Below are 14,262 nucleotides of genomic sequence, written 5' to 3'. Positions count from 1 at the left end.
CACTGCTCCATTGTCAGAAGGATTTATTTGGTTCTAAGCCATGAGGCTCATCTTGACATCGAATCCTTTCACCAGGACAAGCCCGGCTCCGAGAATGGAAACACTTCTAAGACAAAACACACCGCTTCGGGATGTGTTTATCCTAAATATCGGGCGCAAAGGGGCAGTGCTAGGTGGTGTTGTCTAGTTAAACGAAGTAAAACTCTACTGATGCCCCATGGTTATCTACGAGTACCTCGCGATAAAGAGTGCGAGGCTGACTAGCGTGATTCTAGAGTATGCACAAATGAAACGGATCAAATCAATTTACCAGGAGAAATAAATCCCGCCCTTGGCCTTGATAGACAATACCGGATCATCAGATGGACATACTATAGAGGTGGAATTAACATTCAGAAGAATGAGGACGGATAAGAATGAACTGTGAACAGGAGAACCGGGATCCGAATTGGGCAACTCCGTAATGATCGCCTTACCCAATTAGGTGATAGCGTGGTTTCTCGGGCCGTCGCAGACAAATTCTGCACTCTTTTTTTCCCTTCTTTTTCCCCACATAAAGCAAAAAGATGATTGACTCTTTAACAAGAACAGCATCATTGGTCTAGTGGTAGAATTCATCGTTGCCATCGATGAGGCCCGTGTTCGATTCACGGATGATGCATTTCTTTTTGCTTTTTTTTTTTTGGTATGTATCAAGCAAGGTCTTCTTTTTGGTCTTGCTTTTCGCTTTGTATACCTTAACATTTAGTAGTTTAGAAGAACATTACGTAGTTCATACTTCATCTTTGGGGTTATCCTATCTCTGCTATCTGTCTCCAACTTTGACTGGAATGCTAGCTTGAACTGTAGCAATGGCATGCTAGATCGTAACGTTCATTTTTATATCCTCGCCCCATTTATTAGTAAAAACTAATACTCTTGAGGAACCTAATTTATCTTGACCAGAGATGTAACCTTTCATATCGCACGGTTACATTCATGTTTGCTGTATACCATGGCGTTGGATTGAATTACCTAAAGGTCAGGTATTCCACCCAGCGTTCCAATCCCTTTACCACGGCAATTGCAGCGGTGTTGGAAGATCTCTCCCCAATGTAGCCTCTGCAGTTCCAATGTCTCTGTCGAGATTTGTTATCAGTCCAAAATGCTCTGGTATAAGAAAAGGAACATACCCAGGGCCTCGTGGTGCCCAATATTCCCCTGTCCTGTCTAGCCCAAACCCCTCAACAAACGAGGAAAGCGACTCGGCTGCTTGGTCCGGGGTAACAGCTGTGTAAAGACTCATTAGCTACTTGGCTTTCATCAAGCAGAGGTAATCGAATGCACAAGCTCACCTCCGCCAGCATCCCAGAATTTGTCGAAGCCGACACTTTTGGTCATTTCCGTGCGCATGAATCCCGGGTGCACCAAACCCACAGCGATCCCCTTCTCCTTGAGATCCAAAGAAAGTAACTTTCCAACCATGTTCAGAGCCGCCTTGCTAGCATGGTGGCCATAGTTACCGCCGCCTTCTTTCTCGTGTCGAAGAGTTATACTTCCACTCTCACTACTAACGAGGATAACTTTGCTTCCCTCGCCCAATAGACCTGCCTTAACAAGGTTCTGCACAACAAAGACCGGTCCAATGGCTGAAGTAGTATACATTCTGACTTCCTTCTCCCAATTGGGGTCATCGAATGTTTCGAACCCGAAATATCCCGCTGTAATTATAGCTGTTGATATCTTCGTCGATTGAGGGAGCTGCCAAACGAGCTTCTGGCCAACATCAGGCTGGGAGAGGTCAATATCCGTGATCCAGGATACACGAGGCTCTGTGCTATTTTCTGGGGGAGAGCTTGATCGCGCAGTTGCGTATGTGTTTGCAGTTGATGGCTTTGAGGCGTATAGTTTTCTCAAAGAGGCTCCAAGCCCTCTGGTAGCGCCCACGATGAGGATGTTGCTATTCATTTTATGTTAATTATTGGATGAACGGGTATTCCCCGGCCCTGATACTCAAGATACTGCATTTCAGGTGGGCTTAAGCGGCTTTAACACCCATGTCCTTATAGGACTTGACGCAATGCCAGCAGCTAAATGACGTAGGTCATGTAAGTTGTGCATAGTTGCAGGTATGAAAAGAGCCAGGTCACTCCGGCGATTTCACTTGATGAGAGAGATTGCAATCAAGAATAAAAATCCACTCGATCTAATGCTTCCCAGCAATATTCACCCCCTGCGTACGCCATGCTGCAGGGGTAATGTGCTTTACCCTGACGTCACTATCATCATCGAGGCTCGCTGTAGTCTGATTCTCGATTCTCGATTCCCAGTCTTGCCATCGCATTCCCAGGCGCTTCGCTTCGAGCTTTTCGTATTCTGTCCTCACTGCAAGTCTCATCGATTGGGGCTTTGCATCTGCAATCCGTCCTGGGTGTCTCAAAAGCCCGTAAGTTCTTTTTATAGCAACAAATTAGTCATCTCCCTTCCCCTCTTTCCCAATATCGGAGGCGGAGAGGGCGCGAAATACATAATGACAGCTTCTCCAGTGCTGATCTCGAATCTGGAGCTGGCCTCCTTCTGCTTCCTGGGGTTCAATAATGACTCCATCAATTTTTCAGATATTAGTGCAAGCAAAAAAGGCCCGTTCTCTCCTTGATAGAGGCAAGAAATCAAACGCCAAGAAGGGCCAACCGTCCAAGCACGGTGCATTTGCATCGTCATCAACTTCGGTGTAAGCTTTGTTATGCTCCTTGCGACAGCAGATTGCATTGTTCATCGCTACTAATCGCTCAATTCATCTCCAGAGCAGATAAATTCAATCCTGTACCAACTTCTTCGCCCTGGGACCTGCTACCTGTCGAAATCCAAATAAAAATATTCGCCCATTGTGGTGTCAAGGATCTGCTACCCTTGAGACTCGTTTGCCGATCATTTCAACAACTCCTCAAATACCATGAACCATCAATATCTCGGGAATATCTCCGCCAACGTCGACATGGAACACTTCCATCACCAATTGACAGCGAGCGATCATATACGCGAAACCCCGAGGACGATGTAGTACTCCTGTCGGACCTTTTCCCACCCGCAAAGAGCGCCAAAGGTGGTCACCTATACACATTTAGATATGTGCACAGCTTGCGACGCCGGCAGAAGCTCTGCTCGAGGCTTTGCTATTATATCGCCGGCAGAATCATGGATCGATTCACGAACAGCGAGCCTGTATTCATGAAAAACATGTTCCCGTCAAAGAACGAGCGACAAGCTCTTGTCCAGCGAGGGGTGGCAAGCCTCTGGTTCAACCTCATACCTCACATGTAAGTGTTGATTCGGTGATCTCTCCGGAAATTGTCTAATGTATCTCTTCTCATTATAGGTATTACGCCCTCTATTTCCTTGAAACATACTCTCTAGCTAGACGAGAGCAGACGAACACTCTTCTGCACGATTTCGAGGCTGGACGAATTTCGCTCCCTATATCTCCGGAAGCACGCAATTCAATGTACCGAGAACTGCAACTTAGAATTCTGCAATCACCTCCTTTTACAGACACGTCTACCCTCATTTCTACACATCACTGCATGGACCTCCTTGTTTCCTATCTACGAAATACCGTACCGCCTGGTGAGCCCGGGGAACTAGACGACAGCTTCATCGGCTCTCTGCTCACCGTTTCGCCGTTTGTACGGGTGGTGGAATTCTTCTCCGCCGAGATTGGTGATGGTGGCGGTCGGCGAATGCAGCGCAAGGATTTCATGTACAACTTTCAGAATGACATAACGTTGAACGAAAAGGATGATATGAATACATTGGTTTTTGGAAGCGGATCCACCAGGAATATGCACTCTTCAATTCGAGATATTTGGTTTGATGTTGCCATGTTGGAGCTGTTCCAGAGGAAAGCCTTCCCACATGACCCGGAGAAGATATTAGTGTGGAATGATATACCCGTGATATTTGGGTGTTCAGAATGCCGTCAACATATAGGATGGCCAGCATGATCTTCTACTTATTGTTTATTTGATCGTTTTCAGGCGGGAAAATCTCGGTGCACGGCGTTCTCTTGTTCGGGGCATATATCATGGGACGGGTACATCATTGGAGGAATCACAGTTGTTATAGACATTTCTATTTCAAGTTATTGAAGGATATTTTGGGGTTAGCAAACAAATTTATGGGCAAGCAAGTAAGATGTCAATACATGTAGTCGAATAAGCTACGCAACCCTAAGCCCTATATAGTCCCCTTTTGGGAAATGCTTTGTTTGCCATGTTTGCGCGATGGCGTCGCGTCTCCCAGTCCAACTCAAGTCCAACTACATGCATAACTGCATCGCATTTCCAGAATTATCGGTACTGGCTTGATTAATTTACCTGGAGAGAGCTGCATCAGGCTCGATATGTAACCTTGAAGCTATTGCAATCTTAATTTCTATCTCCAAATAATAGAGTCCCGCAATGGCGCAAGCAAGCCCTCGACAGTTGATGAACACTTCATGGACGGTACACCGTCTTTCTCCTTTGCATCATGGGAAGGAATTTCAAACCCTCCTAGGTAATCCGGTCGCTCTAAAGACTTACGCAACGCGATTGCGAGATCAACTCACCGGAGATGTACTTGCTGGGCTTCAAGCCGGGGTAGGCGCCGCGGATGAAGATGCCTCCTTGTCAAAGACTGGCGCTCTCAAGGAATGCACCTGGGAAATGTTAGCAAGATGGTCTCAACTTGATGATGAGCAAGCCAATTCGGACTCGTACGAGAATGCTTTTGGAATTCTAGTGGTGCTGGAATACGAGAACATCACCTACAAAGCCGCTTTGCTGGCGGGGCCAGATGACTCCCGCACGCATGAGAAAGACTCAACCTTTCTCCCATTGCTCATGACACGGCTTCCAAATGCGCTCCGTCAAACGTTTACTTCTTTCTTGTCTACGAACTTTGACAGTTACTGCTCGCTCTTGCGTCTACCGTCCAGCTTCATGAGCACCGGACTAGAGGTCTATCTTAACGTGTTCACGTCGAATACCTCCCAGCGGTCCATCCTAGAAGATGTGATTAAAGAAATGCAGCTTACTCTTTCATTCTCGCCATCTGTTGCACCTCAACTGAGAACACTCAACGTCAATATTCCACGCAGCTCCTGCACGAGCTTCATCAATAGCGGCAATCCAACTTCGAACTCCGCCAACAGCCCCTTCTTGACAGGTCTCTCTGCCTATCTAGAGAAACACCTAGCTATGAAATTAGACCTGGGCGACTCATCCTCTAAGAGCCATAAACTGGCAAGACAACACGTGCGCCTTTCCAAAATCGCATGCGGGGGTTTTGTTCTGGGTAGCGAAGGGCGAATGAAGCTTGTCGGTTCCCCAGGCCGTGCTGAAAGCGCAAACGAAAAACAAAACGATGAAGAACCTCGGAGTGAAAGGGGTCAGCTCATGCTACGTGCGAGTGAGGCTCTCCTTCAGTCTGTCATACAGAGGGCTGTTGCGGGTGAAAGTCAAGCCACATGAAGTCTCCGTTGGAGCCACAGGGAAATGTTTCCTCTACTACGCCCGTTTTTATATCACCATCTAGACCGAAAGCTCGGGGGAGACCAGCGGCTGTCCCTCGCAGGATACCCATTTCAAAATCTCGATCTCAACTTAGGGAGTTACGATTAGGCCAATTGGCTTCGATTCTTGGAATACCTCTCAGCTTCTTCAGGTTAATATACACCATTCGAAGTCGACTGGTAGATATCAACACCATAAATATCATCGATCTGACACTCGCCTTGCTTTCGGAAGCCCATGCAAGGTTTTTTGTTCCACTGTGAGTGTACGATGTTAAATCATCATCTACGAAGAACTCGCCACAGAGCCTTGGGGTTGGGCAGGTGCAGGTGGACATTGCAGAATAAAGCAGATTTTCGTTGTTCGTAACTAAATACATCAACTGGGCTAAAGCGCTAATATGTGCTTTTGGACAAATATCTCAGAGAATTGACATTCAATGGGCATAAATCATACATTCGTTCATGTATGCTGAATTGTATATGAACCCCCTTGGTGTACAATAGTGTTTCCTTGGTTGTCATCATCATCATCAAAATTCTAGAGTTTCCTCGGACTCGGCCAGCCGTAGGGCTTCATCGACACCACGAACAAAATGAGACATTCCACCACTCTCGTCGACAATACCGCTCCTCTCAAACCTGCGGAAAACGCTGCGGGTGGGGACACGGCAGAAGAAAACTCTCGTACCGTTATCAGTATACGATTTGACAATCTCGTATAGAACTTGTGCTCCAGAGCCATCAATACTGAGCACACCATGGACATCGAAGATGATGTTCTTGTTATGCTCGGGCGAGCGCATTCGAGGGTGGGACGGGTGTATGTGACTGGAACCATAAAGCTCCAAACGGCGAAGACGATTCTTGAGGTCGCCAGTGTTGGCAAATGTGAGAGGCTCAGGGATTTTGACGATCAGCGCGCCTGCAACCAACTCCACATTCTCCGGATGAAGCTCAGCATTGTCAAACCGATTTTCTGTACCGGCGACCTTGCCCAGAATTTGGATTCGCGGTTTTGTGGAGTGGCGGATGAGGATCAGAACAGAAAGACCAATACCAAACGCCATTCCCATTTCTAAAGAATAGAAAATTGTCGTAGTGAAGATGAGGAGCATCAATGCCAGCTCTGTCCATCCACGTAAACGAATGAAGAACGCCACGTCGTGGGGGCACTCTTCGACAAGAGTCAAGGCAACGACAGAAATCATCGAGGAAAGAACCGCTTTCTGAAAAATAGAAGATCAGCGAGAGAGACCCCAACTGGAACCAGGGTATTGTTCGAGACTGGACGTACCGGGAGATAATACAGATAAGGCAAAAGCACCATGATACAGATCAAAGTGATGATGCTCAATAAAATGCTGCTCATCGGTGAACGGGCTCCGGTAGAAGCATTGACCTTACTCCTTCCATACCCACCAAAAGCAGGAAGACCCATGAAACATCCGCAAACAACATTGGAAACACCCAAAGCAACCATCTCTCGGTTGGCACTGACAGACATGCCCTTTACACCGTCACGACGGCCCTCGCCTAGACCCTTGGCAGCCACTGAAGACTCGAAAAAACCAAGAATTGCAATAACAAAAGATGTACTCATTGCAGCGCGTACGTGTTTCATGTGGCTGAACTGGAACGGCCATTTGAACTCGAATAGCCCGTTGCCGTTGTTTTTCGTCGCTCCTAGGATTTCGAGTCCTTGTTGGTCCCAACCAAACTTCCATGTCAAGATCGCCGATAGGATGACCACAATGCAGCGGTCGGGGAAATAGACAACTTGTGGTATTCTTGGCTCAAGGCTCTTCTTAATGATTCTAAAGGACGCACTCCATTAGATGTGATATCGCTGTGGAAAAGAGCAAATCACGTACCTGAACACCATGATTATGGCGAAGCTGCCAAAGGACACTGCCGCAGTGAGACCATGGCCGTTTTTGATGTTCCTGAAAAAGAAACCAATCTTGTTTATAGTGGTCCCATGGCTCACACCGGCCTCAGCTGCTAGTTGCGCTAGACCAGCTTCTGGGAGGAGCTGGTCCACAAAGATCACGAAGCCAATAGCGGTGATGAAGCCTCTCAGGAAAGGTCGACTCAAGACATTGTCCAGAAAGCCTAATCGAGTAAGGCCAGCAACCAGAACCATAGCGCCTGCCATGGCCGTCGCTACTCCCACAACCATGGCGTTTGCAGCCTCGTCCTCCTCTCCGGAGATTCCTTGGTTGACGCTCGTCTTGACAACCGTGCCAGTCAGCAAAGAGCCAGCAGCTTCTGGTCCAACTACCAGTAGGGTGCTGCTCCCCAGAATAGCATAGATAAACGGACAGATCACGAAAGAATAGAGGCCATTAATGGCAGGGGCGTGGGCAAGATTTTCTGATAATGACAGCGCCATCGGGATATAAATCGAGGCAATTGTCAATGCAGCTATCAAGTCTCCCCGGAGGTAGGACAGGCGGTACTGTGTAATCCAATTGAAGAACGGAACGTAATACGAAATGTATCTGGGCAATTGTCAGATGGCCTGTTTTCCACTTCGGGCGGCAAAGGAGATCTTCTAGTGAAAGGATAAGGGACCTTTTGAGGTCTGGACATACAATGTTTTACGGTGCTTTGGGAATGGTGTCGAAAAGGAAGACTCCATTGACTGCATAGTATCCGATCTTGGGGCGGAAGTTGGGCGTGAGAACTGGGCGCTGTTGGACATGTCGCCTGCGACTTCGTCGTTCCTTCCATAATTGCCGTTTTTCTGCATGAACCTCACAGCCCATGGCGAGTTCTCATGCTCCTCAGGTCGTGGCGAAAACGTGCCGTGGTCACAGGATCTCTGTCCACATAGAGGATCGTGCCGGTTGTATGACTCCAGGAGTCGCGTCCTTGCATCAGGCTCCCCAGACAAACTCCCTACTCCCGGGTCGAGGTCCTGTGTCCCATCGTCGACGGGGATGTTATCTGGAAACCCCGAGAAGCTGGTTGAAGATGAGGAACGAAAGACACCGAGGATTCGATCTCGGAGAGAAGGACGCGATCCCGTCTCGTCAGCTAGGGAATTGGCACCCGACATGTTCCCAAACGAATACCAAAAACGGCTCTCAAATAAGATATACAAGGGCCAAAGATAACCGGAAAACCGCCATAGGTGCTATGGGAGCGGATTGAAGACAATAATTGTAGGAATGATGTTGAAAACTAGGAGCGGCGCGGTGGGCGGTGGCCAAGTGCTGGCTAGCGGGATGGTAAGCATCAAGACCAAAGAGGAAGGTCGATATGGTAATAAATAGCCGCAGAGTTTACGTAAAATAGCTCAGCTGATCAATGCTCAGAGGCGAGTTTCAGGTGCTTTTTCCAATTCTTTTCAGCGCCCTGTATGCCCAAGTGCGTGCCTTAGGTCCGGAATAATGATGAAGCAATCGCTGATACGGATAAGACCTTATCATTGGATTCTGCAGGCGGTGAGTGTATCTCTCACGTGAATGCGGTTGTGGTCTCTGTGGCGTCCCGTGATATCCCAAAAGTGGGTTTTGAGCCGCCACAAAGCGATTTGAATTGTGCTTCGATCCCATCAGTCGCCTGTCGCCAAAACCCTTGTCCAACTCGTCTCGGACATTTGCTTCTAACAGAAGTGATTTTTTACGTCGGTGGAACATCCTTCGACGCAGATCAGTGCTTTTTCGACGTTCTTATCAGTGTTTAATAAATTTGCCTGGAACACGGCGCAACCCCGCCAAAATGTCGTTAACAAATTGCCGCTTCTACGAGGAGAAGTTCCCGGAGATTGACAGCTATGTTATGGTCAATGTCAAGCAGGTATGATCTCGGGGAATATCTTTATACGGGCAACTTCCAGGGACTTTCTCTAATCGTTGTTGTTCCAACCTTGCAGATCGCCGAGATGGGTGCGTACGTGAAGTTGCTGGAATATGACAACATCGACGGAATGATTTTGCTTTCTGAATTGTCGCGAAGACGTATTCGTAGTATTCAGAAGCTCATCCGTATTGGACGCAACGAAGTCGTTATTGTGCTCCGTGTGGACAAGGAAAAGGGTACGGGAACCCCGTTTGAGTGACTAGACAATAGCGCTGACTCATTTCCTTTTCTATTGTGCAGGATATATCGATCTTTCCAAGCGCCGAGTTTCCCCTGAAGATGTCACCAAGTGTGAGGAGAGATATAACAAGAGCAAGGCAGTGCACTCTATCTTGCGTCATGTTGCGGAGGCTACCCAGACTCCTCTCGAGACCCTATACCAGAAGATTGCATGGCCCTTGGACCGGAAATACGGCCACTCGCACGATGCGTTCAAGAGATCTATCACGTAAGAACAACATCTGCAGGAAGAACTTTGGCCGGTGACTCATACTGAATTAGAAACCCCGATGCCTGGAATGAGACCGAGTTCCCCAGCGAGGCCGTCAAGAAGGAGTTGACGCTGTACATCAGCAAGAAGCTTACTCCCCACCCAACAAAGGTCCGTGCCGATATCGAGGTTACATGCTTCGGCTATGATGGAATCGACGCCGTCAAGGAGGCCCTGCGCACCGCCGAAGCCGATAACACCGAAGAAAGCCAGGTCAAGGTTAAATTGGTCGCCCCTCCCCTCTACGTTTTGACAAGCCAGTGCTTGGATAAGTCCACCGGTATCAAGATGCTCGAGGAGGCTATTCAGAAGATCGAGGCCAACATCAAGAAGTCGGGAGGTGCATGCATCACCAAGATGGCACCCAAGGCCGTCACAGAACACGACGATGCCGCCCTTCAAGAGCTCATGGAGAAGCGTGAGCGTGAGAACATGCAGGTCAGCGGAGACGAGGACATGTCCGACAGTGACGAAGGCGTTCCCGAATAAACTGTACGCAGCAGCAATCAAATGGCGACTTCTTAGCCGCAAGAAGCTGGGCAAGCAACCGAACTGTCTGCGCACGCTTCGAAAAGCACGAAAAAAAAAAACGAAGAACGGACGGTGGGGAACGAAGAAAAAATTGAGTTTCAATATGACATGAGTAATGAAACGGGAGACGGTTTAATGTGCTCACGAGCGGAATCGGGGTCAGGAGCAGTGTCCAAGGCAATGATGGGGGTGTGTTGCTCTCAGTTAACTCTGAGAATGACTTATCCGTGAGATGCCATGCCACCAACACTGCTTTCCGTATGGTGTCGATTCGCCATGTCATTTGGGTGTTCCTTTTACAGCTGAACTCTGGATGAGAGGAGCTCGATTCCATGTTCTGGTGTACATATGTTTCTTTTTTTGGGGCCTGAGGGTCCAAGTTGTTAAATGGTACCTTTAGATCTGCAAATTAAAGCTTACTCCCTTTTGAAGTGTTTTAACATGGTGTAATGTGTTAGGCTATCAGCTTTCGTATCGATCTATTGTACATATACGCGACAGTCTAATCAATTTCCAGAGCATCGTATTATTTAAATAGCTATCTACGGATAGACTGCCTGAATCGACTAACCTGAACCTTATCGAGGCTAGCGGGGAAGACTTGGCATTTGTCGGTCTGCATTCGTGCCCGATCTTGCATCGTCCCCTGCTGCTGCACCACCCCATCTATCTATCACCTATCTTTCAAAGATAGCTCTACCTTGTCCATAATGGGTCACTGGAGGGATATTTTCAGCAGAGATGACACCCAGGCTCGACATCGTCTCCATATGGAGAGGCGCCGATGTACGTCATAGTAAACACCACCAGCATTTGACCAAAAGCTAACACGATTGAAAGTGCTGCCTTCATATGCCGCCGACGAAACAGCTCCGAGCGGTCCCTCGAAAGAAGTTGCTAAAGTAGCTCTTCGGTTGAAGTATCAGATTGAACAAGTTGTTTCCTGCGAGCTCGATGAGAGCCTCATCACCGACCCGAATAGCCGCATCATCACCAAAGACGTGCTGCAGACCGCAAAGCAAGCTGGTGGAGAGGAGCTCCGGGCCTGTGTTCTCTATTGCCTGCTTGTGTGTCTACGGTGGTTCAAGATTCAAGCTCTTGTCGAGCTCTGGGACTCTGACCTTCACGAATGTCGAGCCCTCGCATGTGAAGTTATTGCGAAGCGGATGTATTTCAACTCTTGCTCCTCCGTTATTTTAAGCTGCTAACGGGATTTTAGAATTGAATCCGAGGAAGATGAAGACTTTCTATTCAAAGAGGCCCTGTTGAAGCGGTACTCCATCTTCGTAGACGGGGAAGAGACATACCCCGCAAACGTCATCGAACGCTCCGTGGACCTTCATGCCCTTAGGGTAATTGGGTCCTCGAATTACCAGAAATGTATTAAGTATCTTTGGCATGGCTGGTATTGCCAGCAGGACGGCAACCCCACCAACTTTGTGGAATACCATAACAAAGACAATACTGATTTTTGGTCTCATTTTCACCCGGATCGGATGAAGACTCCCCTGTATCAGAACATGTGCCAGATACTCTTCTCGTTGGTATACTTGGCGCTGTACACTGGCGTCATCAATACTGTCAATCCGACCGGGGACTTGGATTTTGTTGAAGGAATTCTCTACGTTATGACGCTTGCCTTCATCTGCGACGAGTTGACCAAACTTTGGAAGATCGGAAAGAACTACTTTGACTTTTGGAATGCTTTCAACTCGACACTTTATACGATCCTTGCTGTGTCATTCTTCCTGCGCATTACTGCACTCGCACACTCACCCTCTGCAAATGATGAGCTAAGGTTGAAGTACAATCGGCTCAGCTACAACTTTCTAGCTTTTGCGGGGCCAATGTTTTGGATGCGCATGATGCTTTACCTGGACTCGTTCCGCTTCTTCGGTGCCATGTTCGTCATTCTCAGGGTTATGATGAAGGAAAGTTTGATCTTCTTTGCCCTTCTTTTCGTCGTTCTCGTGGGCTTCTTCCAGGCATTTATGGGAATGGCTCAAGTCGACTCCGACATTCCCATCACGAGAACTATTATTCAAGGAATGGCAAATAGTGTCATGCAGAGCCCTGAGTTTGATACTTTTCAAGAGTTTGCTTTCCCGTTTGGTATCATTCTCTACTACATTTTCACGTTCATTGTCATGACTGGTATGAATGTCTGACCTAACATTTGAAAAAAATCATCGCTAATCCATGACATAGTCCTGTTGAACATTCTGATTGCACTCTACAATAGCGCATACGAAGACGTCTCTGATAATGCCATTGACGAGTACATGGCAATTTTTGCCCAGAAGACAATGCAGTTTGTCCGGGCACCAGACGAGAACATGTTCATACCACGTAGGTCCATCGCTGCTCTATTACTACAGACGACTCCTAGTTAACAGTCAAATTATCTAGCCTTCAACCTCCTAGAAATCATTTTCCTAATCGCCCCGTTTGAATGGTGGCTACCGGCTCGCTATTACTCAAAGGCCAACGACGTGGTCATGGGCATCATCTACTCACCCGTACTTCTAATCACCGCAACAGTCGAGACTCGCCAAGCTCGACGAATCAGATGGAACCGTCGCCGCGGCGAAGAAGACGACAATAACGCACAAGAATGGGAGCACGTCGCGGAAGAAGTGGATTTCGATATTGACGACAGTTGGAAGCAGGCGGTGCAGGACTCCACGCCAGATGTTCATGTGGATCCCTGTAGCTTGGAGGTCAAGTTGTTGAAGGAACAGGTTATAGTGTTGGCAGAGATGGTCAAGACATTGACTGAGGAGAAGGGCATGAAGGAGGGCGCGGCCACTGCTGCTGTTGCTACTACTGCTTCTGGCCCCCCTCCCCCTTCCTCTTCTTCCGGTACCGCCGCTGCTGATGGTAGTGGCGAGTTTGCTGGAATTGAAGCAGTTTCATGGTAATGGGGCGCGCAGACTGATCTTATGCATTATGCTTGATACTACGATGATTTATGTTCTATGTCTATAACGATCTCTTATCTGCCTTTGGAGGCTTGGTGTTTATTGTCTGCTTTATTTACCTGACTGGGATAGCGTTTCAAGCAAGGAAAAATAAAGGAAAAGAAGAAGAAAAAAAAAAATGTAAATATGCAAAAACCAAGCAAAAAATGCAAAAAGGAAAGCCGAACGCGGGGGTCGAACCCGCAGCCTTGAGATTAAGAGTCTCACGCTCTACCGATTGAGCTAGCCCGGCTGCTCTTGTTGGATAGCGTTGAAAACTAGTGCTCTATAAGCCAAAACAATTGAACAATCAGAATCCTTGCCCCTGCCAGATGTAGGGGACCCCTGTCATGCCCGTGCACGCTCACCCTTGTAAATATCAAACACCACTACACGCCAAATGACTCCCCAAACCGATGATAGAAATTTGATCGATTGAGTATTTTGTCAATTGCCAGTCATGGATCTTCATGATAAGACTCGCGTCTACTAGGTCCATCATGTGTTAGACATATATATCAACCATGCCCGTGTACATATGTATAGCAGTTGCAAAGTCGACATAGTACCAACAACCACGACGATAAGCCAGCTGCCCTAGAAACAGACGGCAAGAGAACCATATTCCACTCAACTAGAAATAGTGGTTATAATCGGGAGCATGCAGCAGCAGACCATACGATATTCGACAAGCATATCTCGGTCTATGCGAGGCGTGGCGGGGAACCCTGTTGAAGATCTCAACAACGCAAAGTGTGCATTAAGCAGGTAGACGGGGGCGCTAAGGCAAAGGCCACTGCTAGGTGGTAAAAGAGATTTAGAGGATAATTGGAGAATATCGCAGATGTCCAGTGTAGCAAGCTTGGGTGACGAACATGCGG

The 14,262-nt window shown here is 47.8% G+C and overlaps 7 protein-coding genes and 2 non-coding genes across 9 annotated transcripts; 5 read left to right on the top strand and 4 right to left on the bottom strand.

The window, feature by feature from the left end:
- Window positions 1–401: 401 nt before the first annotated feature.
- ASPWEDRAFT_412029 (uncharacterized protein) lies at window positions 402–928 on the bottom strand. The gene has a single exon (XM_040835497.1). It carries the CDS (start codon window positions 742–744, stop codon window positions 481–483), a length of 264 nt encoding a protein of 87 aa, XP_040690212.1. The 5' UTR covers window positions 745–928; the 3' UTR covers window positions 402–480.
- Window positions 591–661, top strand: ASPWEDRAFT_t108. The gene has a single exon. It is a non-coding gene; the product is annotated as a tRNA-Gly (tRNA).
- A 123-nt stretch (window positions 929–1,051) lies between the features above and the next one.
- Window positions 1,052–1,947, bottom strand: ASPWEDRAFT_25997 (oxidoreductase, short chain dehydrogenase/reductase family superfamily; the record flags this gene model as incomplete). Its single annotated transcript, XM_040832798.1, has 3 exons — window positions 1,052–1,118; window positions 1,173–1,269; window positions 1,335–1,947. The coding sequence occupies 3 exons, from the start codon at window positions 1,945–1,947 to the stop codon at window positions 1,052–1,054; spliced, it is 777 nt and encodes a 258-aa protein (XP_040690211.1).
- A 608-nt stretch (window positions 1,948–2,555) lies between these two features.
- Window positions 2,556–4,295, top strand: ASPWEDRAFT_38130 (F-box protein). Its single transcript, XM_040834833.1, has 3 exons — window positions 2,556–2,710; window positions 2,784–3,296; window positions 3,356–4,295. Exons 1-3 carry the CDS (start codon window positions 2,577–2,579, stop codon window positions 3,978–3,980), a joined length of 1,272 nt encoding a protein of 423 aa, XP_040690210.1. The 5' UTR covers window positions 2,556–2,576; the 3' UTR covers window positions 3,981–4,295.
- Window positions 4,296–4,436: 141 nt separating this feature from the next.
- ASPWEDRAFT_25995 (uncharacterized protein) lies at window positions 4,437–5,489 on the top strand (the record flags this gene model as incomplete). The annotated part of the gene is made up of 1 exon (XM_040832797.1): window positions 4,437–5,489. One exon carries the CDS (start codon window positions 4,437–4,439, stop codon window positions 5,487–5,489), a length of 1,053 nt encoding a protein of 350 aa, XP_040690209.1.
- A 574-nt stretch (window positions 5,490–6,063) lies between these two features.
- Window positions 6,064–8,594, bottom strand: ASPWEDRAFT_170047 (SulP family inorganic anion transporter; the record flags this gene model as incomplete). The annotated part of the gene is made up of 4 exons (XM_040830558.1): window positions 6,064–6,759; window positions 6,828–7,347; window positions 7,405–8,034; window positions 8,128–8,594. The coding sequence occupies 4 exons, from the start codon at window positions 8,592–8,594 to the stop codon at window positions 6,064–6,066; spliced, it is 2,313 nt and encodes a 770-aa protein (XP_040690208.1).
- A 462-nt stretch (window positions 8,595–9,056) lies between these two features.
- Window positions 9,057–10,734, top strand: ASPWEDRAFT_38128 (translation initiation factor eIF2 subunit alpha). Its single transcript, XM_040834832.1, has 4 exons — window positions 9,057–9,337; window positions 9,414–9,576; window positions 9,641–9,848; window positions 9,902–10,734. Exons 1-4 carry the CDS (start codon window positions 9,260–9,262, stop codon window positions 10,377–10,379), a joined length of 927 nt encoding a protein of 308 aa, XP_040690207.1. The 5' UTR covers window positions 9,057–9,259; the 3' UTR covers window positions 10,380–10,734.
- Window positions 10,735–11,076: 342 nt separating this feature from the next.
- yvc1 (putative potassium ion channel Yvc1) lies at window positions 11,077–13,645 on the top strand. The gene is made up of 5 exons (XM_040834831.1): window positions 11,077–11,207; window positions 11,262–11,589; window positions 11,641–12,575; window positions 12,630–12,770; window positions 12,831–13,645. The coding sequence occupies exons 1-5, from the start codon at window positions 11,132–11,134 to the stop codon at window positions 13,340–13,342; spliced, it is 1,992 nt and encodes a 663-aa protein (XP_040690206.1). The 5' UTR covers window positions 11,077–11,131; the 3' UTR covers window positions 13,343–13,645.
- ASPWEDRAFT_t81 lies at window positions 13,562–13,634 on the bottom strand. Its single transcript has one exon. It is a non-coding gene; the product is annotated as a tRNA-Lys (tRNA).
- Window positions 13,646–14,262: the final 617 nt, after the last annotated feature.

This window comes from Aspergillus wentii (assembly GCF_001890725.1).
Source record: "Aspergillus wentii DTO 134E9 unplaced genomic scaffold ASPWEscaffold_3, whole genome shotgun sequence".
NCBI lineage: Eukaryota > Fungi > Ascomycota > Eurotiomycetes > Eurotiales > Aspergillaceae > Aspergillus > Aspergillus wentii.
The sequence above is the reverse complement of the archived record's forward strand: the minus strand, read 5'-3'. Positions and strand labels throughout refer to the sequence as shown.